This window comes from Hippocampus bargibanti, linkage group LG13 (assembly GCF_051943395.1).
Source record: "Hippocampus bargibanti isolate YZ-2025 linkage group LG13, ASM5194339v1, whole genome shotgun sequence".
Taxonomy (NCBI): domain Eukaryota; kingdom Metazoa; phylum Chordata; class Actinopteri; order Syngnathiformes; family Syngnathidae; genus Hippocampus; species Hippocampus bargibanti.
The window spans coordinates 14,693,288-14,716,887 of NC_142746.1; the positions used below are offsets into that span (position 1 = coordinate 14,693,288).

At 39.8% G+C, this 23,600-nt stretch overlaps 1 protein-coding gene across 1 annotated transcript; it reads right to left on the minus strand.

Annotated features, from left to right (window-relative positions):
• Positions 1-21: 21 nt before the first annotated feature.
• kcnk12 (potassium channel, subfamily K, member 12) lies at positions 22-22,473 on the minus strand. The gene is made up of 2 exons (XM_089011912.1): positions 21,777-22,473; positions 22-5,428 (listed from the first exon to the last, which is right to left on the minus strand). The coding sequence occupies exons 1-2, from the start codon at positions 22,114-22,116 to the stop codon at positions 4,551-4,553; spliced, it is 1,218 nt and encodes a 405-aa protein (XP_088868038.1). The 5' UTR covers positions 22,117-22,473; the 3' UTR covers positions 22-4,550.
• Positions 22,474-23,600: the final 1,127 nt, after the last annotated feature.

Sequence of the window (23,600 nt, forward strand, 5' to 3'; positions counted from 1 at the left end):
GACATGAGATGAGGTGTCAGCAAATTGATGGATCACACACACACACATTTAAGAATCTCTATCTCTACTGGATGTGTAGATTGGTTCCGTACCATTAGTCGAAAAAAAGAAGTTCTTGCTTTCAGCTTTTGCGTCGCTGGAAATCAAATTCCAGTTTAAAAGTTAATGCTGAAATCACATTCACACATCAGAGGCTACCAAGCAAGCACGTAATCCATCATTGTGTTTCTGAGATGTTTCCCTGCCTGCTCCTTTCAAAGTGCTTCGATGAATCCTGAAACAAGAACATGCAAGAGTCTTTGCACAAGGCCATGCATCATCCTGGGATCATTAAGAAATGGCATTTTTATTGAATTCATCAAAATGTAGACCACGTTCAACATGAGTACTTTACTGCAGATTCGACTTCTTTCTGATTTGGGGTTGGCTTTATTTCTAATACGTTAAAGTGCTGTTTCCCTTGTGAGAAGACTTCTGTGTCATATATCTTGAATAGACGAGAATGAGGGGATTGATCTGAACAATTTATGGAAAGAAGAAGCCAAATAATCAGTATAGCAATGCCAGTTTGCAGTGTTCACTTTTTATCATGTACAGTGGAACTCGCTAATGACTCATTTAATGTGCATTTTGGGCAAAAAGATGGATAATTCTTCGCAGCTAGAAAAACAAAAAGTTGCATTTTAGCAACATCTCACAAATATAGCTTCGTGAACGATGATCATGCGAACAAATAGATATGTCACCTGCCACACATACAGTAGAGGACAACTGGGCCCGTAAATCAACCCGGGATACATTTTGCAAAATGCAAAATGGTGAATAATGCAACTCATTTGTAAGATGAATGCTGTATGTGTTTTTTTCATGCACAGACTAAGGGAGTTGATTACAAAACATTCGTGCATCCTTATTTTCTGCTAAAAAGTCATCACTATAGTTATACTGTCGGTCTAAAAAGCTTCATGTGGTTTATTTATATCAAATGACATGTTGGAGACTTAGGTTAGGGAAGGAATTCCATTGTTTCACAGCACTGTACTTCAATTCTCTCTTCCAGCCTTATTTATACTCATGCGTATTGCTGAAGGTTAATGAAAGGCTGAATTCTAAAGCTCTCCGGAGACCTTGTAATCCCAAAATCTATGGCCCGTAGGCTTCAGGCTCATTGAGAGAAACAAGGTTGCCTTACAGAACATATTTAGGTCTCTGAAGGAAAACACGGTAGCTACATGATGCCAATATTCCTGCTTAAATGCCTCCAGGGTACAACATTTTTCTTTCTGCAAGGTCACAGCTGTCAGAGGTGCATCAATACAAATATGAAAGCCATGCAGCATCGTCAAACGCACGTAGCATCAAAACATACACCTCAGCCAATGAGGATAGTTTGGAAATCAGACCTTTTTACAAAATGTGCTTATTTAGTTTTTGGGGATGATCGCCAAATCGAAACTTTCTGTAGAAAATTTATCTTACATCCAGCCTCAGTTTGGGTGATCAATTTCGAAAAATCACAATTCAAACAGTTATCTTGTTGAATGTTAAATAAATAACAAAGGCCTTTAGTGCTGGAGGTTGCAATGTATACTGTCTTCACAACGCTACGCCTTCTCTGTGTACTGGATGTGAAGAACACTGCACAGCAAGACCTTTTCTTTTTGTTAAGTGGGACAAGTATAAAAATTATGTCTTTCTAAAGAGTATTTCTCATTCATACTGCACATATTGTTTGACTTTACCATGACAGCATGAAGATTTTACCACCTGAGTCATTTGCTGAAATTGTAACATTTAATAATGACGAATAAAGTGAAACTGCACACAGTGAAGCCTCTCAAACACCTGAAATATGGAACCAGCGATAGCAAAGAAAAGAGGGAGGAACTAGAAATGAAATGTCTACTCGTAAATATTGAGTTGAAATCAAACATACAAGAGGAGGATCTTTATATGAACCGGAGAGGAAGGCATGTTTCAAATTCATATGAAGGAACTCACCACCTTTCCATATGCTCCATAAGCACTTCATGACCACATCTGTCACTCATCATCATCGTGAAGAGTGAAATAATTATTTACTTTGTGCTTGTTTTGTTAACAATAGCTGGCTTATACTCGACCTATAAGAATGTGAAAAGCTTCCCGAGAGATATGGCATGCTACCTTATCCATTCATCCATCCATTTTCAAATCCGCTTATCCCCATGAAGGTCCCCGATGTGCTGGAGCCTATCCCAGCCATCTCTGGGGTGCACTGTGAATTGGTTGCCAGCTGATCATAGGGCACACAGAGGTGAACAACCAATCAACAAATTGGAGTGCCCAATCAACCTGCTATGAATGTTTTGAATTTGGAAGGAAATCAGAGTGGATGGAGAAAAGCCAAGCAGGAAGATCCGAGTTGGAATCAAACCATGCATCTTCTGTGGCAGCCAATGTTGTCATATGTAAATAATATTAACATGCTTTCTTTCTTTAATGAGACTTTTTGAACTTTGATCACATTTATTCAATTTGAAATACTGTATTTCATCTGGGAAACACATTATGACTTTGACTAAAATGGTTCCGCATTGCATATTTTTTCTGTCAAAGCCAACATTTGGACATAATTTCATACCTGTGTTTATGTCGTATTATCAAAGTGTGAGACTACATCCAACATAAATAATAATAATAATAATAATAATAATAATAATAATAATAATACATTTCATTTATAAGCGCCTTCCAAAACTCTCAAGGTTACTTTCCAATTACAGGATAAGTTTTTGTGTGGGTGAGCAGCCGCAGCCACATGCGCCAGCGTTCACTCAACCCGGAAGTCACTCAAATAGGCAGAAAGCTAGCTATATAGCTAGTAGATAGCTAGCTAGGGCTAATAGATAGATAGCTAGAGCTAATAGATAGATAGCTAGATCTAGAACTAATAGATAGCTAATAGCTAGCTAGCGACAGCTAGTAGTGATGCTATATTGATATTTATCCGCTGGGTATTTATATGTAAACACAACATGGAAAAATATATTCAGATGTGAATATCTATGTTAATCTAATTAGGTTGCGAAATGTGCTTATTTTCTCTTGTGTTGACAATGAGATAAATGAAGACGAGCGGAAACATAAGCCAAGGAAACATGAAGCTACTGTGCTCTGTGTAGTCCAAGTAGCTTGGAATTTTACAGAACTCAAATCTACCAAGACAGACCATGCCCGTGGCTGTTGATTTGCAAAGGCATAAATCTGGGCCTGACAGGAATCTTTTACTGCACTGTCGCCTCTGCTGCCACTGCCCGCCTCCCCTTTTCTATAAACCTCCTTTTTGAGTCTGTATCCGGACATCAAACATAATTGTGCAGTTTTAAATCACATATGCCTTGGAGTAGACACTTGCCAGCAAAAAAGGACATTGATAGGGAAATCTAAAAAGGTGGCACACTCCTCTCCAAAAATCCCAAGCCATTAATACATGCCTGCACATTAAGCCTGAAAACTGAAGAAAGAAAATCAAGCTCTGCATGCTTTTGGGTCATATTTGTTTGAGAGAGAGAAAGAGAGAGATACATGAATCTGCAATGATACCTCCCCTGATGAAAGCAGTCAGCAAATACCCAGAAAAAGAGAAATCAATGCGACTGAGTGAATCCTTCAGGGTTTTGTTTCCCACTTTAGACTGGCCTCGCATATTTCAATCTCCATCATTCAGCATATAATGTGGCTGCAGTCGAAACCACTTACCTCCTTCACATCCTCTTCTGAGAAACAAAAACTTACATCTCATTTTATTTTTAAATAAGTACATTTTCTTAGTACAAGAGTGTTTCAAACATTGCACGACTTTCCACACACCACGCACAGCTGTTGTTGTGAAAGTTGGATTGTCTCTCTCTTAGCCTTAAAGTCAAAGTCTTTGGCCACAGAAGTGTGTTTTTGAGCTGATAAGAAGGCCGGTGACTCTCTCGAAAAAGGAACTTTCGTTCTGTAAACCTCAACTTTTCATTTCTCAACTTTTAGTGTAAACTCACAGTCCAGCTCCAACAAATCTGCTACATCATGCTAAGAAATTCCTTTCCTGTCACTCATATCAAGATAACACGTAAAGTCAAGAGAAAGCATAGACATGGTGCAAAAAATTATGCATGAGATGTATAATGCATAGTTTGATATGGCCCGTAACATCCAGTTATTACATTGTGTCTTAAATGTTAATATTGTCACTGCTTATAGACATTCATATATACATACAAACAGACATCAGACATTGCTCTGTATGCTTCCGTTGCCCTTAGTATATGTCATTCCCATGGACAGAGCGTACAGATCTCATTTCGGATGTTTGATGGTTGTCACTAGTCTGGAGTAATTTACCCTGCTGCTTGATGTCTCTTTATGGTGTCAGTCAACATTTACTAGTCAAGGATCCCCATCATCACAGTGGTAATTCAAACCGAATTAATCCAAACAGTTGCATGGATTTGAGTTAACGTGTTGACCTCCAAACAGGATTTCTTCAACTGCATGTGTCCTCACAGTGTCATGGTTATCCTCTACCTGGAGTTACTGGTTTCGGCCAGTCTGTTGTTCATGATTCCCAGGGCACCCACTCCCCCAGAGAAGCCGTTGTGGCGTGAGGTGCCGCACACCGTCCTGGGATACCCGTTGGCTGACTCTGAAAGCTGCTTCTGCATGATGGCCAGCGACACCTTGTTGGAAGCAGCCAAGTCCTTCATAGATATCATCTCCCCAGACATTCTCCGTCCCTCCGTGTCGCTGTCGCAAGGTCCTTCCATGTATGGAGGATGGCGACCCTTGGAACCTGGCCGGATGGCATTACGTCTGCCCAGGAAGGTGCTGGCCTTATTGCAACGTTGGCAAAACAAGCAGCTCATCTTCTCCAGGATCCAGTTGAGCACCTGCTTGATAACAATGGAGATGACATTGAAGAGCGAGTAGATGCAGCACACTCCTGTTAACATGAAGAGGAAGTTGGCCACCCGGTAGAGGCCTTGGTATTCATAAGCTACGGTTTGACTGCTGACAAAGTCCCCAAAGCCGATGGTACTGAAGGTCACGAAGCAGAAGTATAGTGAATCTAAGTAGGTCCAGCCCTCCACGGGAGTATACATTGCCGAAGCACAGCAGGAGATGGTCATAGCCGATAGGCCGAGAATCAACATCACATGGTAAACCGAAGGTTTCCACCCAGGAAGACAAAAAGCCGAGAAGTCCCGCTGAAGCCCCGGTGGGAGGAGGCCGCTGTTTCTGATTCGTCTTTCCCTCACGGCTTTCATGACAACGGCGAGCAGTGTGATGATACGCTCCAAAAAGAGATTAAAGAAGAGGATGGTGGCAGCGCAGCCTAGGAGCCCATAGAAGATCAAGAACACTTTGCCTGCAACTGTCACAGGTGTTGTCATTCCAAAACCTGTTGAGACAGAAGAGAACGGTCCACATTAGTAGTCTATTTCAGGAAATGGGTAAAACAAGAGATCGGGTTGGAAGGAGCTACCTATGTGGGACACGGCCCTGTTTGTACAAGAAGTTTGTAGCGTGTCACAAAGGTTTTTGTTCTGTACAAATTGTAGGCATGCGTTATCAGACTTAAATTGATAGGGTGGTAAATTTTCCAAGATAATTCATGCTCAAATTTGGATTACGATATATTCATGGTTCATTTGGCATTTATATACACTCTACATTCATGGCCTAATTTGTTCAACATTAAATTTCAGACGTCCTCCTGTCCCCAAAATATTTTTTTAATATTCATGTTTGTCCTTTTCAGCTCTTCTTCATAATATGACAAATGACTCTGTATGTAATGCTTATGGTACCTAATACATAATTTTACTGTTGCTTGCAAAGCCAAATTCAAGGACAGAGGGTCAAAATGAGAAGACAATAAGGCTTGTTAAATGTCTTAGCTCAGCTTATTTCACCCCCGTTTTAAAGTATGACTCCTTCCTATCATCTGATTTCCTAGTCAATTACTTTAAGTGTCCACGCAGAGTCAGAGAGGCGTGCTTGTCATTCCCTCGTGTCACAGGTTAACCTCTATGTGGCAGATGTTTGAGTGCGAAAATGGTACCTGTCATCTAAAATTCCAGTAAATGGCTCATTTGTCTGCATGTTAAAGCATATGCGTAGAAAATATTCTTCATATGTTACTGTGCTTATTGTAATTACCGGTGTACTGGAGGTGTTGTACACCTGTGAGAGGCAGAACGGTGCTTTAGGGTACCGTGACTGCAAAGAAGAAAGAGTGATAGCATAAGAAGGGAATAGCACAAATTGGCCTTTTTATCTACATTGCGACTTTTTACATTGTCATTTTCATTCTGGGAAAATAACTTGTGAGGCATGTTATGCAGACACTCCACGCAACCAAACACCATTCCTGGTGCTACTTGATCGGCTATTGCTGATGTTCATGTCAAAATCACAGAGCCCTATTCTTGTTTGAATTACGCGTTGACGAGAAACACATTAGGATTGGATATAAATATACATAAAATAAAATTAATAAAATTTTATTTAATTAAAAAATATTATTAAAAAAAAAATATATATATATATATATATATATATATATATATATATATATATATATATATTTTTTTTTTTTTTTTTTTTTTTTCATAATATTCATCTCTGACTTGAGTCTCCTCAGAGGAAGCCCTTTTTTATTTTTGGTATTGAGTACCTTTATAACCACTCTTGGTCAGTCGTAAATGTCATCAATATCGTGACAGCACTTCCTTTATGGTGCCCAAAATGGCTCTATCGACCTTATTTTGCTCACTGACAAGCACTCTTGTGGGAGCTATTGACATGCCGGGCCATTTATTGTAGACCAAGCACTGATTGACACAGATGGCTTCAAAGATAGAACAGATAATTAAACCTCACACATGACTGAAGACATGCACAAAAGCAGCAGCTGTGCACCTGTCTACATTATGTTCGTGGGAAAGTGCAATAACCGACAGCAGAGTAAGGTGACGGCTTGCTATTCCCCATATTAACCTCTGAGATGAAAACCTTTGAGTTTGATATTTAATTAATTAGCTACCCAATTTTCTTGCAGACCAAGTGAAAATTTGACATCTTTTGAGCGAGCAGAGACTATCTTGCGCACCGCACCATCTCTCATTACCAACCAAATGACCTAAGTGAGGCAAAGTCACCAGGCATCGATTGAGCTTGGCATTACAGGGCTGTTACTCTAGAGCAATGTCAAAACAGATTAGACACAACAGAACTAGAACAGAACACAAAGGACAGGCACACTGCAACTACACCTGGATGCTTCAGGATGACTTTATTCACAAAGATTCCTGATTAGATGTGGAAGTCAACAGCAGCGACTAATCATCCTGCCGACGTCGGTGATAACATACTCTCTGCACCAGCCACGAGGAACCATTTAACTCAGAAGAACCCGATTGGAAAAACACGTGTGTGTGCTAATTCCAACAGAGCCCATAGAAGCATATTTATTCATCACCATTAACTATGCTAATCTCCACATGACAATGATGATAATAGCTAATGGTTAATGCAAATGTAATTACACACCAGAGAATCAAGCAAGACAAACTGGACTACATTTATCAAATAATTGATATCTTAACAGATTCAAAAACGAAAGATATTGAATCGGTTATCAGGCGCAGGGTTGGTGAAAATGTGGTGGAGAAAAATAAAGCACATTTCTGGACTGTGATGTCATGTTCAGAGACAATTGGTGGCACAACGCAAACAATAACTCTTAGTCAAAAACAAATGCCCTAGTTCAATTGAGTTTTTCAACACCCATAAGAATTATCTGTACCGTGGGGATTTTAGTATGATTGATTAGACAATGCCGTATCAGTAAGAATAATTATGTGACGTGAGTAAAAATGTTTTGGGAGGAAAGTGACTGCAGTGGAACCTATGGAATGTTTATACCAGGTGTGCATTTTGATGAATGAAGGGGACTAATGGACTGCCAAGGCTATGACAACCATGAAGTGTATTTGTGCCAAAATCTAATGAGAAGAAACGTTCCATATCGAGCTCTGTCAACCAAGCAAATAATTGATAATGTCAATAATTTCTCATTTGAATGTATTGAGCCTGCTACGTTAGTGTCTTAGTTTCTGTTTTCTTTCATTTAAAGTAAATTGTGAATATACATTCACGTCTTTTGAGCTAATATTGGATCTTTAAATCCCATCTCCAAACTGTGAACCCAACGAGTCGTCATCCAAAGGATTTGCAAGAGTCCAAAGTGTGCCTTCCAATGGCACCCTGTGTCTTTAATTAAAGTGCTTTATAAACAAGTGCTCAGTCCAACTAGCTGCTCCTACCAGTGGGAATGGTCCTAAATTGGTCCAAAGGCAGAAGGAGCAGAATACGGCATGTGTGCCCGCTGCTCTGATGATTGGTGTTCGATGACAAACAGGAAATCATTAGTCATGGGGCAATATGGTGGTGGGAGGGGGTTTGGGTCAGTACAGATTGGCCGAGGATGAGATGACAAGAGACATTATAACCAGGCCATCTGCTCAGGAGATGCCAAGACTCCTGGCACTGTAGGCCACTTTATTTAATAAGGGGAACATTCACAATATGCAAGCATATTGTGCAATAGGTCACATATAGGGTGATGTTGTTGTTTTTTTAATGAAAATACAGGAAACTTTCCAAAATCAATGACTGAGTTCCATCTTGCTGGATTATGTCAAACAATCAGGATCATGAAACAAAATAACAACAGCCGGACAGTTTCCAATATCAGGGTTTGCTCTATATGTAGTACTTGGGTTATTATCGCATTTTCAAAGTCAAAGTCAAGGTCAGCTTTATTGTCAAATATGCTAATATACATTACATACAGCACAGATGAAATTACTGTCCTCTCGGACCCAGCATGCAAGGCATTTATAAAGACTTTAACAAACATAATAAACATGAAAACACCAATTTGCCGGGAGGGATTTTCCCTCTTTGCCATGACTTTTACCGATCTGTGGTGGCATCATAAAAACATTTTTTATGTTGAACCACTCTGCTTGATTTTTTTCGAAAATATATCAAATATGGCTGACTTTTTCATTAGAATATTCAATGCCCATCTCCAAACATACAAACATGACCAAATTTCTTTTCTGCGAGACAAACTTCAAATCTATGTCAAGTCCAGTTCTATTAATTCTTGAAACACAATGAATAACGCATTTTGACCTATATAATGATCATTAGCATGCAACGTATTTGCAGTAAGTAATGTATATGTATATGTAGCATCAACAACAAACCTGTCCACTGGACCTCAAACTGATGACTGAAACCATTTCATTATTTTGAAATTAATTTCTGAGCTAATGTTAAAAAACAGGGAGAAAAGTTGAAACTTCTTGCAGAAAATGATTATCCAAGAATTCGACAATGGAGATATACACATACCCATCCTGCAAACGGTGACATGAGTGTGTCCTTTTATTGCACCGAAGAACCAGCCATTCAGCCTTCAGATTAATAGCTTCCCTATGACAGATCTGATGGCCTTGTCCTTGGCTTTTTCATGACACTGAAGGTGTCCTCCATGTTTGAATATAAGCGGAATGTCATTAAGTCTTCCACTATTATCCCCATAGAGTAAACACACCTGTCCTGATGGAGTCTTTGAAACACTGATGCTCTGAGTCCATATTCAGCACAAAAGTTGCTGACACAGGATCTCAGTAATGCTATGTACAATATAAAGAGTCGCTGTAATCTCTTGAACGATATGCAAAAAAACGACTGCAAAGTAACTTTAAAACACCATTAAATGTGACTTTGTGCTGTAACCGTGAAAAATGACAATCTGGCTTCGTGAAACGATAAGACAATGCTCAATCACCAGTAAATTGTTTTTTTTTACTCTCTCATTGCTCACTTATTTTTATTCCCGGTCCAGAAGGTAAAACTGCCCTAACAACAAATTTTCTGGTCATAACTCTAGATTCAATTACACAATCTAAGAATAAATAAATGGTATACTTTTTTTTCATAAGTCCTTTCATGGCTGTTTGTTTATTTAAATTGAAGTACGTCAAGTCAAAAATTGTGTTTGCATTATATGTGACCCAGTTTGTCTAAACGCCGTATTTTCATAATATTGCGTAAAGTTATGTATTGTAAAATAAAAAAACACGATGGATGACATGATGAAATAAAACACGCTATAGAACCTAGTGCAAAGACGTTCCACCATCACTGCCATAATTCTTCATTCTATAAAAGAAATTATTTTATAATATCCATCAATACAACATAAAAGCTTCTTCAAGGCATCCTAATAACGCGTCACCTGACATGGGGGTAATTTCTCGCAGGAGCAGGGTGACTTAATTACAAAAATTAAAATGCCTTCACCGTGAAGCCATTTATGGTAAAATTCAGAATGTTAAAGTGTTTCATTAATTGGATTTGTTGTGTTGGGGGAATATTTTAAATGCACTTCGATTGCAGCTGAGGTACACAGTGTCAAATTGAGAGGCTGTTTCCTGCAATCATTAGAGTCAAAGATGACTAAGTGATTCTTTTTATTGTTTCTTTAGATGGAAACACTCGCATCGTATATCAGCATTCATCTGCCCAACCATCCGAACAGATTATCCTCACAAGGTTAGCGGTCCCATCTATCTTCAGGCAGTAGGCAATAATATAGTCGTCTGACTCAGAACATTTTCATATATACAATTCAAAATGTAAAACTGCGGGCACAATTGATCTACCTGAATTCCGAAAGAAGACGATGAATGAAACATTGAGCAGTCATCTCACTGCCCAGTGTGGAGAGCAAGGTATTTTCCAACATCCTGAAAAATGTGTAAGCTAATGTCCAAAGTTGAAAGTTCCAACTATATTTGGTTGTCTGGAATACATGAAAGTTGTGCTTCCAACTGAACTGGGAGGCAAGACAGCAAAGGAGAACCCACAGTTCTCTGGGTCACAACAACAAACATCAATGGATCTGTCAAAATGTCAAAATATTTCATTCCTGTAAAGACTTTTGTGTTGTCAGTAGGCTCAGGAAAACGAGAAGTGTCATCTATTGACGATAAGATCTGAGCAGAAGAGGTGGAAGAACCCATGACCAAGCTAGTCATGATCAAAGAGCATCGACCAGTTGCGAGCTCACAGAATAATCAGGCATCACCACAGCAGACTGAGGCGAACCATTGGAGGCCACAGAAGTGGTCTCATAGTGGTTGTGGATCCACAGTGCAAAAATCCTTGAAGCTTCATGCCACCTTTACGCAACCTCGAAACTGATCACTCCAGATCAACTCAGGCAAAGGTGTATGACCAAAAAATGGCACCAATTCACCTTTCGACCACAAATTTATCAACAATCACATGTCCAAGTATCACCAGAAGACAAATTCAAGCACTCTATTGCATTGAATTGCAGCTACATTGCGAGGATTGCTCTCTTTGTTCTTTTTGCCAGGAGAAAATTACTTGTCTATGTAATTATTTGGTTCATTTCAGATAATTTCCTCAGCTATTTTCTGTTAAACTAAACTGTCACCAATGTTCTCATCAACTGATAGCTTTTAGAATCATTGACACAGGGCACTGTCGTTCTCATTTTAGTGCAAATGGATGACTGCCAAATAGTGCTGTTGGGCAACATCTGCCTGCTTACCACTGATACCAATTATGGGTTACCCGAGGAGGCTGTTGTGCTCACTGAGCATGACTGTATTTATTCATTTATTTATTTATGTATTGGTAAAAGCAATTGTAAACAATTATTTCAATTGAAGAAAGTTTCAGAATAAAGTATTTTGTATCATGTCATACGAGTACTGATATGTGGTTGAAACAGAAATCCGCTTGCATTTCAATCTCCCAAATTGTCCTCAAGTATAGAGAAAATTATTTAATTTCTGTTTAGCAGATTAAAAAAAGATGTGTGGAACTCAGCTTCATTATGTGGACTGTATTGTAAGTGATTCCCATGATTGATTGATCTTAAACAGCAGAAAAACATTTTACCCTACTGTACTGTCTAAATTAGAATGGATGGGGGGAAAAGGTCAGGTGACCGCAGGGCACCAAGGACATACTGGGAAAATTGTCTCTTCGCTCTGCTGATGCTGACAGCAGAATCAGTGGAACGCTAATCATTTTGAAGAGGAAGAAGTTCCGAAAAATCTGCTGTGTCCTCGAAACTCTTCTTGGGATCATTTTACTGACGTGATTTGAGTCGATGACTTACAGAAAGTGGGCGGGTGGACTCTTTCGCTAGTCAGCATAGATTTATGTCCGACAGTGATGCTGCAAAGGACATACATATAGTGTTTTAACGTCGCAAACGCTATATTAGGGCCTTAAAGGTGACACCTTAATCTAATAAATGTTTTGTAGATTTCAGCAGACATCTTTCCTTTAGCATCCCATGTGCATTCTTTGCTTTGTAGCTGACTCGCAAGTCGTCCAGTTAGTCAATTAAAATCAGTCTTCTGTACAAATGCATGGATAAAATGAAATGGGTATCTTAATGATCTTATTATACAGTAGACAGGAAGTTAATATAATAAAGCTGCAGTATTTTAGTGAACCAAATAAAATTGGTACTGTTAGTTTTTGTAGAAAATAAAACATTCTTGAATGAACACAAAGTAAATATCAGAATCAGAATCAGAATCATCTTTATTGCCAAGTATGTAGAACACACAAGGAATTTGTTTCCGGTAGAACACGCTGCACTAGTATCGTCGCTCTCATGTCTTCTCATGTCTTCTCATGTTTTGAAATTCAATTCAGATAAGTCTGTTTTAAAATAAACATAGATTATACTGAGCTCTGATGAGTTTCTCTTGATTGTAATTGCTGTTCTTTTTCATGGTGTACTCTATGCCCAAACTATTTTCTGTAGAGCTTAGAGTCGCACACTATCTGAAGAGACCGAGTGTTCTTGCTGCGACTGCAGGTCCTCTTTTGTCCATTTTTCACAGTGACATTTCGTCTGAGTCGGTCATTTAACAGAACAGCATGGCACATCTAAAGAAACAGGAGGATAGAATGACGCGAGACCCCCCACCCGAAAAAAGGTAGGACATATTGAGAAGCTTGTTCAAAGGGACTGTAAAAGCCACCTTATTGTGCATCAGGGTGTATTTGGTTGAATTGCAACCCTTTTCCACAAATATGAACAATTTATGTGAAAGTAAAAGCATGATTTATTTCTATTTCAATTGCAGTAATTTTAGAGTCAAATGTACCAGATACAGGTTTTGAAGTAGACTGTAAACCCACCTATAAATGTATCGAAATCCAAATGACCCAATTGTGTGCAGCCATTTGATTGATTGACTGTTTAAATTCAGCAGACTATTTTTTAAAGTTTCTTCTGTCCTTCTTCACTCAGCATCTTTCCGTGATTTTTGAGGGAACGATAAAAATATTAACTTTCCTTCAAAAATGGGGGACAATTGAAAAAGTATGATATGAATCTCCTTCACATAATGGCTTTGTCATTGACGAAGTGACGAGTGTCACAGAATGCGTTTGTACTTAATTTTTAAGACTTCTCTGAAGATATTGCCCTGTCCAGTTATCCTAATTAATTAGTTTAATGGTGCCAAGAAATTGACCTTGGAATGGATTATATCTATTTTCATTTTTACAAATGGAAAAGATAATATTTCCAAATGCACATAAAATTTCAAGTTTCGCCACATCCCTGATGGTTTGTGCTTGAACTTTGTGGTGGCCCTGTGACCTACCAGTGAGGATTTTTAACAGGCAGCACAGGTTTTGAGTGATTACCACTTTCACCTCACTATTGTAAGGTTCTGGGTCTTCTTGTATAGAGTTTGCATGTTCTTTTTAGGCTCTTTGAAGGTTAAATTGTTCAGAGAATGTTTGTTTGTCTGCTAATGACCAGTACACCATGTACAGTAATTGCAACACCTCTTGCCCCAAATCCGCTTAGGTCGGCTCTCGCAACCCGAAACCCTATTAAGGAAAGGTGCAAGAGAAAATCGATGCATGGATTGATTTTTAAACAAAGAAGCAGTGATATCTGTTGCGAGTCTAACTGTTGTACAGCAAGACTCAAGGAGGAGCAGATGAATTTGCATCAGGACTAATTCTAGTTCTGAAAATGCCGTTTGAGATTCCAGATTACTGTTTTTACTCATCATAAACCACATTTTAACTTCACCTCATTGATCACAAGCACCAACAGTAATAACCGCACAGTTAGTTTAATGTCAGCAAGGAAGCACTGAACAGTTTAATGTTAATCAGAACCAGAGTCATTTGACCTATCGAAATGCTTGCATGCCAACATGTACATTTTGTTAGTCTGAGGTCTTTTGACCTCTGAGCACACAACACAGAACTTTTTTTCTTTTTATTCTTATTGTTAGTTTATTTTAGTTTTTGTCACCAGTAAATTGTTTTTTTTTACTCTCTCATTGCTCACTTATTTTTATTCCCGGTCCAGAAGGTAAAACTGCCCTAACAACAAATTTTCTGGTCATAACTCTAGATTCAATTACACAATCTAAGAATAAATAAATGGTATACTTTTTTTTCATAAGTCCTTTCATGGCTGTTTGTTTATTTAAATTGAAGTACGTCAAGTCAAAAATTGTGTTTGCATTATATGTGACCCAGTTTGTCTAAACGCCGTATTTTCATAATATTGCGTAAAGTTATGTATTGTAAAATAAAAAAACACGATGGATGACATGATGAAATAAAACACGCTATAGAACCTAGTGCAAAGACGTTCCACCATCACTGCCATAATTCTTCATTCTATAAAAGAAATTATTTTATAATATCCATCAATACAACATAAAAGCTTCTTCAAGGCATCCTAATAACGCGTCACCTGACATGGGGGTAATTTCTCGCAGGAGCAGGGTGACTTAATTACATTGCAGTAATTTTAGAGTCAAATGTACCAGATACAGGTTTTGAAGTAGACTGTAAACCCACCTATAAATGTATCGAAATCCAAATGACCCAATTGTGTGCAGCCATTTGATTGATTGACTGTTTAAATTCAGCAGACTATTTTTTAAAGTTTCTTCTGTCCTTCTTCACTCAGCATCTTTCCGTGATTTTTGAGGGAACGATAAAAATATTAACTTTCCTTCAAAAATGGGGGACAATTGAAAAAGTATGATATGAATCTCCTTCACATAATGGCTTTGTCATTGACGAAGTGACGAGTGTCACAGAATGCGTTTGTACTTAATTTTTAAGACTTCTCTGAAGATATTGCCCTGTCCAGTTATCCTAATTAATTAATTTAATGGTGCCAAGAAATTGACCTTGGAATGGATTATATCTATTTTCATTTTTACAAATGGAAAAGATAATATTTCCAAATGCACATAAAATTTCAAGTTTCGCCACATCCCTGATGGTTTGTGCTTGAACTTTGTGGTGGCCCTGTGACCTACCAGTGAGGATTTTTAACAGGCAGCACAGGTTTTGAGTGATTACCACTTTCACCTCACTATTGTAAGGTTCTGGGTCTTCTTGTATAGAGTTTGCATGTTCTTTTTAGGCTCTTTGAAGGTTAAATTGTTCAGAGAATGTTTGTTTGTCTGCTAATGACCAGTACACCATGTACAGTAATTGCAACACCTCTTGCCCCAAATCCGCTTAGGTCGGCTCTCGCAACCCGAAACCCTATTAAGGAAAGGTGCAAGAGAAAATCGATGCATGGATTGATTTTTAAACAAAGAAGCAGTGATATCTGTTGCGAGTCTAACTGTTGTACAGCAAGACTCAAGGAGGAGCAGATGAATTTGCATCAGGACTAATTCTAGTTCTGAAAATGCCGTTTGAGATTCCAGATTACTGTTTTTACTCATCATAAACCACATTTTAACTTCACCTCATTGATCACAAGCACCAACAGTAATAACCGCACAGTTAGTTTAATGTCAGCAAGGAAGCACTGAACAGTTTAATGTTAATCAGAACCAGAGTCATTTGACCTATCGAAATGCTTGCATGCCAACATGTACATTTTGTTAGTCTGAGGTCTTTTGACCTCTGAGCACACAACACAGAACTTTTTTTCTTTTTATTCTTATTGTTAGTTTATTTTAGTTTTTGCGGGTAGGGGGTGGTATGCAAGCGTGTAATAATAACCTGTGCCTGAGTAAGCCAAGTCATTACTTTTTAATAAATGTGTATTACATTGCCAAGGTGATCTCCATCTTCTTACCTCACCGTGACGTCTCTAATAAATGAAGTCTCAGGAGAGAATATCCATACTGGTGGCGAATAACCGTTTTATTTTGGCACCATTCCTCAACTTTTATGGTGATTTGAGCATAATAGTAAATTGATGGTATGACTCAATGTATTCTGTACAGGATGATATCAGATTTTATTTGGCCAGTTATTTTTTATTGGCATTGTGAATATACTGTAATATATGAAATAAATCATTTTATTGCATTGTCAAATGTTATACTGTATCAAGTTGGTTTAATATCCCTATTTAAATATATAGATGGCGTATACGCGACTCATTGTAGCCCAAGAAATGAAAATCAAGATTTATCTGTTTGTCATCGTATGCCCCAGTTAAATAGGTACTTCCATGATTTCGCTTTCCAATGTCGGTATCATTAAAATGCTCCATACACATCATCACTTATACACCATTACATAAAATGGCATATACTGCACTTGCATCATCATGCACAGGCTGCATGAACATAAAGGGCACGTTACGGTGAGCGTCATTAGCCCGATGAGACCATCTTAATTACTTTATAATCGGATCCACCTGGATTCAGCTGAATGACATGCCGTGCACCTGGGTGGTAGATAGGCTCCCATTTGATTGCGGCATCACATCCCCAAACAAGTGCTTGTTTTACAGGATTACTTTTTTTCCACTCTACCTGCACTGTCACAAGGGACCCAATAAAAATGTGTTGCATAAAAATGATTTGAAATTTCAATATTCCCTGTCGGAGAGGTATTGCTTTACCATAAACCGATGGTTGCGGTTATAGTTTGTCGCGGTGAAATACTGTGAGAGTCTGTGTGAACTGCTGTTGTGATAGCAGCCGGAATGTAATGTTGCTTCTTCAGGCAAAATTCATCGCCGACTGTTAGTTCTGTTCTTTTAGCCGTGCCATAGTAAGAGACTTTGTAATATCTCTCTGACATTGTAAGACATTGCTTCGATGTATGAAAGTGTAAATCAAACCAGTGAGCCCTTCTATGCTTTTTGAATTGAGATTCTGTTCCTTATCTGCACTTGAAAATTCTCTGTGTGGGTGGTTATAAGCGTGAGGGATCTTGTGCCATTTGCTTTCCATGGGCAAAAAGAGCAAGGGCAATAACCCAGTGTACAAACCTTCAGCTGAATATGACATGGAAAACTACTCTATTTAGTTTGACCCTCTTCATCACCAAGCACATCTGATTCCTAACATGAGTACTGGCAAACAACAAAGAACATCTCGAGGATGCCACTGAAGCATGAAAATGCGCCGAAATTAGATCTTGAGTCCCATAAACGGATTTGAAGAGCTGTTCTAATTGGCAGCCATCAGCTATCAATCAGTCTCAAAGGTTATAAATAGCAGATGATGCCTTAATAGATATGTCTGTGTATCAAACATGCTCAAGTGCTCCCTTTAATGAGCAAAAATCACTTGGACTGCTATAGGAACCTAAGAGCTATAAATATTTGTTAGGTTCAATTTATGATTTTTTTTGCCATTTTTTTCTCAGATACTTTGGATTTTTTTTAATGTTCTGCCTGTTTTGATCCACAGTCAAAAGTTAGACGTTGTCCCAGTCACAGACTGTGCTGCAACCATAGGCCGCTACAGTATGATCAAACAACACTCCCGCTTCCTGTGTTCTACTGATACATTCAGAAATCTGAGAATAAAGTCAGAAATCTGAGAATAAAGTCAGAAATCTGAGAATAAAGTCAGAATTCTGAGAATAAAGTAAGAATTCTGAGATTAAAGTCCGTATTCTCACTTTAAAGTAAATCTCAGATTTCTGAAATTAAAGTGAGAGTTTTGCCAACCTTTTTTTTTACCTTCAGTGGCCCTAATCCTCTTCCGTACTAAACAATGTGTAATAAAAATGTAACAAAAATGGCAAAAAAATTACGCATGATATTTTTTGAGAAAGATAAAAATGCTGTACATTTTCAGTAATTATTTTTGGAGGGGATTGTTTTATAAAAGTAGCATGCAGTTTCAGATAGTTTTTAGTTGTATTTATTTATGTATTATGTACTGTATTTATGTACGGTATGTATGCATGCATGCATGTATGTATGTATGTATGTATGTATGTATGTATGTATGTATGTATGTATGTATGTATGTATGTATGTGTGTGTGTGTGTGTGTGTGTGTGTGTGTGTGTGTGCGTGCGTGCGTGCGTGCGTGCGTGCGTGCGTACGTACGTACGTATGTATGTATGTATGTATGTATGTATGTATGTATGTATGTATGTATGTATGTATGTATGTATGTATGTATGTATGTATGTGTATTTATTTATGAAAAATAGTTCCCACAATGTTTTTGCCCTAATGTGACAGCTTTAGCACTAATGGCCTTTTTTCTGTGACTGCGCTCTGCAGTATTCCCCCAACTTGGCAAACACACTGAGTCCAGCTCGAGTGTAGGCTGACCAAATGTAGGCAAACTTTTCGTCCTTTACTGCCATATGTGAAGTGCTTTGTTACAGCTGCAGCTGTTGTGTAAGAGCTATATAAATTAGGGTGTATGGGGAAAGAGATGCCAATTTCACTGTAAGATTAGAGCATTCTCATCAAATGGTGAGTATCGTTTTTGCTTATTTGAATGTTGCTGTGTCGTTGACCATTTTGTGTTTGGGAGCCTTTTATTGAGCGAGTTGCTTGTTCTGTAGCCACAAAGGGATATAAGTCGTCTTGTGTCGGTCTCAAGCCCGGATAAATACAGAGGGTTGTGTCAGGAAGGGCATCCGACGTAAAAGCTTGGCCAACAAACATGCGGATCAAACCTCTAAAGATGGAGGACACTGATTTGCTGTGGCGACCCCTTGAAGGGAAAAGCCGAAAGGAAAAGAAGAAGACAGCCATACTGTGGTGCCACATGGAGGTGAAAATCACTCTGCAACTGAATCCCCTCTGACCACACTGGGAGCAGTAAGTGCTTGAGAGAATTGTCTAAAGCTGCAGGGGGATGCCGCTGTGAAAACACCTTGTGTTGGGAGGCCCCATATCACTTTCATATCAGCATCTCATACCGCACACGAGCGAAAGAGGTGGGGGTGGTATGCAGATCAAAGTGAGATGAAAATCTCAACAGAAACCCATGCAAACGCGTGAAATACTTTGGAGAGAACCTCCGAATCACTCCTTCCCCCAACCAGACAGACACGACTGACTCAGTTTATGGGTTGTGTTTTTCAGGGGGGAAGAGTGTGCGACAAATGAAGCACAAAGGATTTGAGGCAGACGAGCCCACAAATACAGCTTCCTTCTCAGCGTGTGAACTGAGTGCATGTACTGCCCTGGAGCTTTCTGTTTTGTGGGTTTTATGTAAGAAAAGTGGAAGCCACACAAAAAGATCAGTTCAAAGTAAATACGTTTTACAGGTTATCTAATTTTATATTACATGATTCTCGTTTCAAGGTCATTCTTGTGTATATACTACATACAGTATGGTTGTATACGGAGTAGAATGTGACATGTTTTCATTCACACGGGTACTTTTAATCATGGGATTTAAGTGTCATTGGAAATAAAAACTTTCACAAGACAGGAGTGGAATCATCCACTCGGAAACAAAAATAACCTCGGACAGGGGCGCTGCCATTTTTTTATGGCACCAAACTTCAAATTTGGATCAGTATAGAACTTTCCACCATTCTGAATTGGTGCAGGGCGGGAGCGAGTTATTTCTTTTAACCAATCTTTAACTTTTTCCTTTGTTTTTTTAACAATAGTCCTGAACGGCTCTCATCGAATCAATCCTGTGTTCCTCCATCATGGTTTGGTTCGGAGCCGCCACAAAAATAGACAAGATCCGACCATAATGGACAGTTAGGATGGCGGAAAAAATAATTGGTACGGCCCTACCCAGTCTCGAGGACTTGCAGACTGCAAGAATCGAGACATGGGTGCGGAAAATCCTACTGGACCCTCCGCACCCTGCCTACCACCTTTTCCAGTGACTCCCCTTAGGCAGGCGCTACCGATCTATGCACCAAAATCCAGCAGATATGTAAACAGCCTCTTCCCCCTAGCCATTAACTCTCTAAACAGTAACCCAAATATAACTGGATAGTGCCTCTTTGCAATTTTGTACAACCCTGTGGAACAACATCCCATCATAATCATTGTAGCTCCAGCTCTGTACTCACTTGAACCACTGTCTGCCTGATTCTTTGCACATTGTTTCACAGTTATTCCTGAAAGGTACCATGTACACTAAGGAATTTGATTAGATTAGGCTTTATTAGTGTAATCCATACTTATTTGTCACGTCTTTTTTATGATGATACTAGAGCAGCGTGTTCTACCGGAGACAAATTATTTGTGTGTTCTACATACTTGGACAATAAAGATGATTCAGATTCTAATTCAGATTCTGATTCTGAACTGGGGCTCACCCCCCCTCCCCCCGAGTGTCATGGGACGGAGAGAAAATTCACTCCTGCGTCACCTTCTAGTGTTGAGGGCAAGCTCAGACCGTGACTGTCCCTCTACCATCATTACCTGAGCTCACTTCCTCTATCATTTAACTTTATACTCCGGGTGGCAGAGTCACGGCCATCATACATGCAGGCCATCACTGCAGCATTGGCCCGCGGGATATCCTAGGAGGGACACTTGCTCTTTTCTGACCTATTGCGTGAGTAAATGTTACAGTGGGTGGTTTGAGAGGGAATGTAGAAGGGGGCACTAGATGGCATTCCAGTTGGTTTGAATAAAAATGTGGCTGCACCCATGGGTGCTGTCCTATAGCTAGAAATGAGTGTGCAGTTCCAAATGGCAGGCAAAGTCAGATGTGAACCCCTTGCCAAAAGCCCCCCTCAGCCAAAATGCATCACATGACTTGGGAGGGGGGACAACAGCGGTGCTTGCATCTGTTACCTTCTACAAATTCGCCAGTGGAAAGGAGCCGATGGGACAGAAGCACAGGCCTGTCAATTATTGACATATTGACAAATTATTCTTATTGTCTTGATATATTATATGTAGTAAATTATACCATGAGGGGTTTTGTTTGCAAAATGTAGATTCGGTTTGGAGAAGTTGTCAAATTGTAGTTGACCGAGTTGTATTTTCAGCATTTAGTATACTTGTATTTTCAGAGAGAGAGAGAGAGAGAGGGGGGGAGACAGAGAGAGAGAGAGAGAGAGAGAGAGAGAGACAGACAGAGAGAGAGAGACAGACACAGAGAGAGAGAGACAGACACAGAGAGAGAGAGACGGAGAGGGCAATGGCAGAAGTTGAAAGCACCTACTGAATTTAAACTGCCTGGAACTTTTCGTCACAATTTTGAGATTTGTTTTAATGTAAATTATGTGCGTGGGCTAAATGTCGTTTGGGAAACATTATCTTGAAGTGCTCAACAATAAACACATGTTAATTCCCGAAGTGTGTTTGTAACAAAACTAAAAAAAATGATTTTGTTGAAGATACCATGAAGGGTGCAAGGGTCAAGGAAACGACTTGATGCTGCTAGATTAGAAATCATAGATGATAAAACACCCACCTATGGTTGACACCACAGTTCCAACAAAGTAAAAAGCCCCTGTAAAATCCCATCGCGGTCTGAGAGCATCAGCTCTGATCCCAACAGCGATGGCCGCTTCGTACTGCCGCAAGAAAGAGTTAAGCTCCCCCAGGCTGATGTTGAAGGTCTCGCTGAAGTTGCGGAGCGTCCCGTTCCAGCGGCCGTGGAGCCGCAGCTCGGAGGGCCGCTCGATGGCCGAGAAGACCGCAGCGCCGCACAACAGGTAAAGGAGGATGAGGAGGGCGAGCAGCACGAAGCGGCCGTTGTCCTCGTTCAAGTGCAAGGAGCGGCAGCCTTGCAGACGCTGGCCAGGCATCATCCAAATTTCAGCACCAGTCGCGTGTCGGACAGCGACAAGCTCCACGTCGGGGGATGCATCAAAAGAAGCGGGTGGGCGCTCACTGCACCGCCGTCACTTCACTTTCTCGGGATGCCCTCTCCTTTGAGGATTATCGCACCCCGTCCCGCGGTGGAGTAAGCATCGCGTAGACTCCACTTGGGGGAATCCACCACTTTGCACGGACCCGACGAGGAGCGAGAGTAAAGGAGAAAAAAAAACAACGTCGCATTGTGTCATGCTTGATCCACGCACGCCATCGTTGCCCACATCCAATCGGGTGTTCTCCACCCTCCAAAAAAAACAAGAATAAAATCAACCAAGACTGAACATGGACGAGCTTTCCGCTCCTTTGCAAAAAAAAAAAAAAACCTTTTCACAGTCGAGTGCGTGAGGAGCTGCAGACTGCACGCTGGTGCGCAAATGGCGAGTTTACGCGACGTGACTATCTCTCCACTAGAAAAACAGTGGTCAGCAATCGTTGTTTTACTCGACTGCTTTGTTGCATGGAGGTGTGAGCGACCACTCTTTTAGTCAAGGCAGAGGGGAAAAGGGATGGTATTGGTAAATCGTCCAATAAACTGTATAAAAGTTGTATTTGTCCTGAAAGGCGACGAGTGGTACACGTTTATTAAGTACAGAAAACATTCAAGAGCGGCAAGCAAATGTGTTACATTTATACACAAAATCACTTCTAAGAAATTTTGACTTGGACACAGAAAGGAAGAAAATGATCAACTTCGGAGTTTGAGTTTTATGACCGGGAAATATTTCATTGTCTTGGCTGATCGACGCCGCTGTGTCTATGAATTCAAATCACTGGGTAATCTTACTGATGCAATGCAAAACAAAAGATTGACATTTTAACTCATTCACTGCCATTCACTAATGTATTCGGTAATTGAAAATATGCCATAGAGCACCATTCCCAAATTAGTTTTGGGTTTTGTTTTTTCTTGCTTGGGTGCCGATAAAGCGCTGGCCAGACCTCTGGCAATGTTATTTCCCTTCCACAAGGGGGCAGCGTTTCCCTCCTTTTTCCCATTTTAGTGCTTTTTTCCAGCTTCATTCGTTATTCAAGCGCTTTATACACCAATATGTATGTATTGCATTGTTGTCACGATCTGGTTGGCGAACAACCGGTGCCGCTGTCGGCCCCGCTTGCACCTGCACAGGTGTTGGTTGTTCCAATCAGTGGCAGTTAAAAGGACTCCCGGCACGACCATTCCGTGTCGGGTCATTGTATGTGTTTGCTTCACCCTGTCAGGTTTGTTTCATCTTGGCAGATTTTTACTCATGTTTTTTTGATACTTTCTACTTCTCTGTTCAGGTGACTTTGATGTTTGATATTTTGTTCCTGCTGACTTTATTTTAATACAATTTGTCAAATACAACCTGCTGCTCCCTCCTGCCTGCTTATTTGGGATCCACAACCATCACCACCTTGCAAACCGTGACAATTGTAT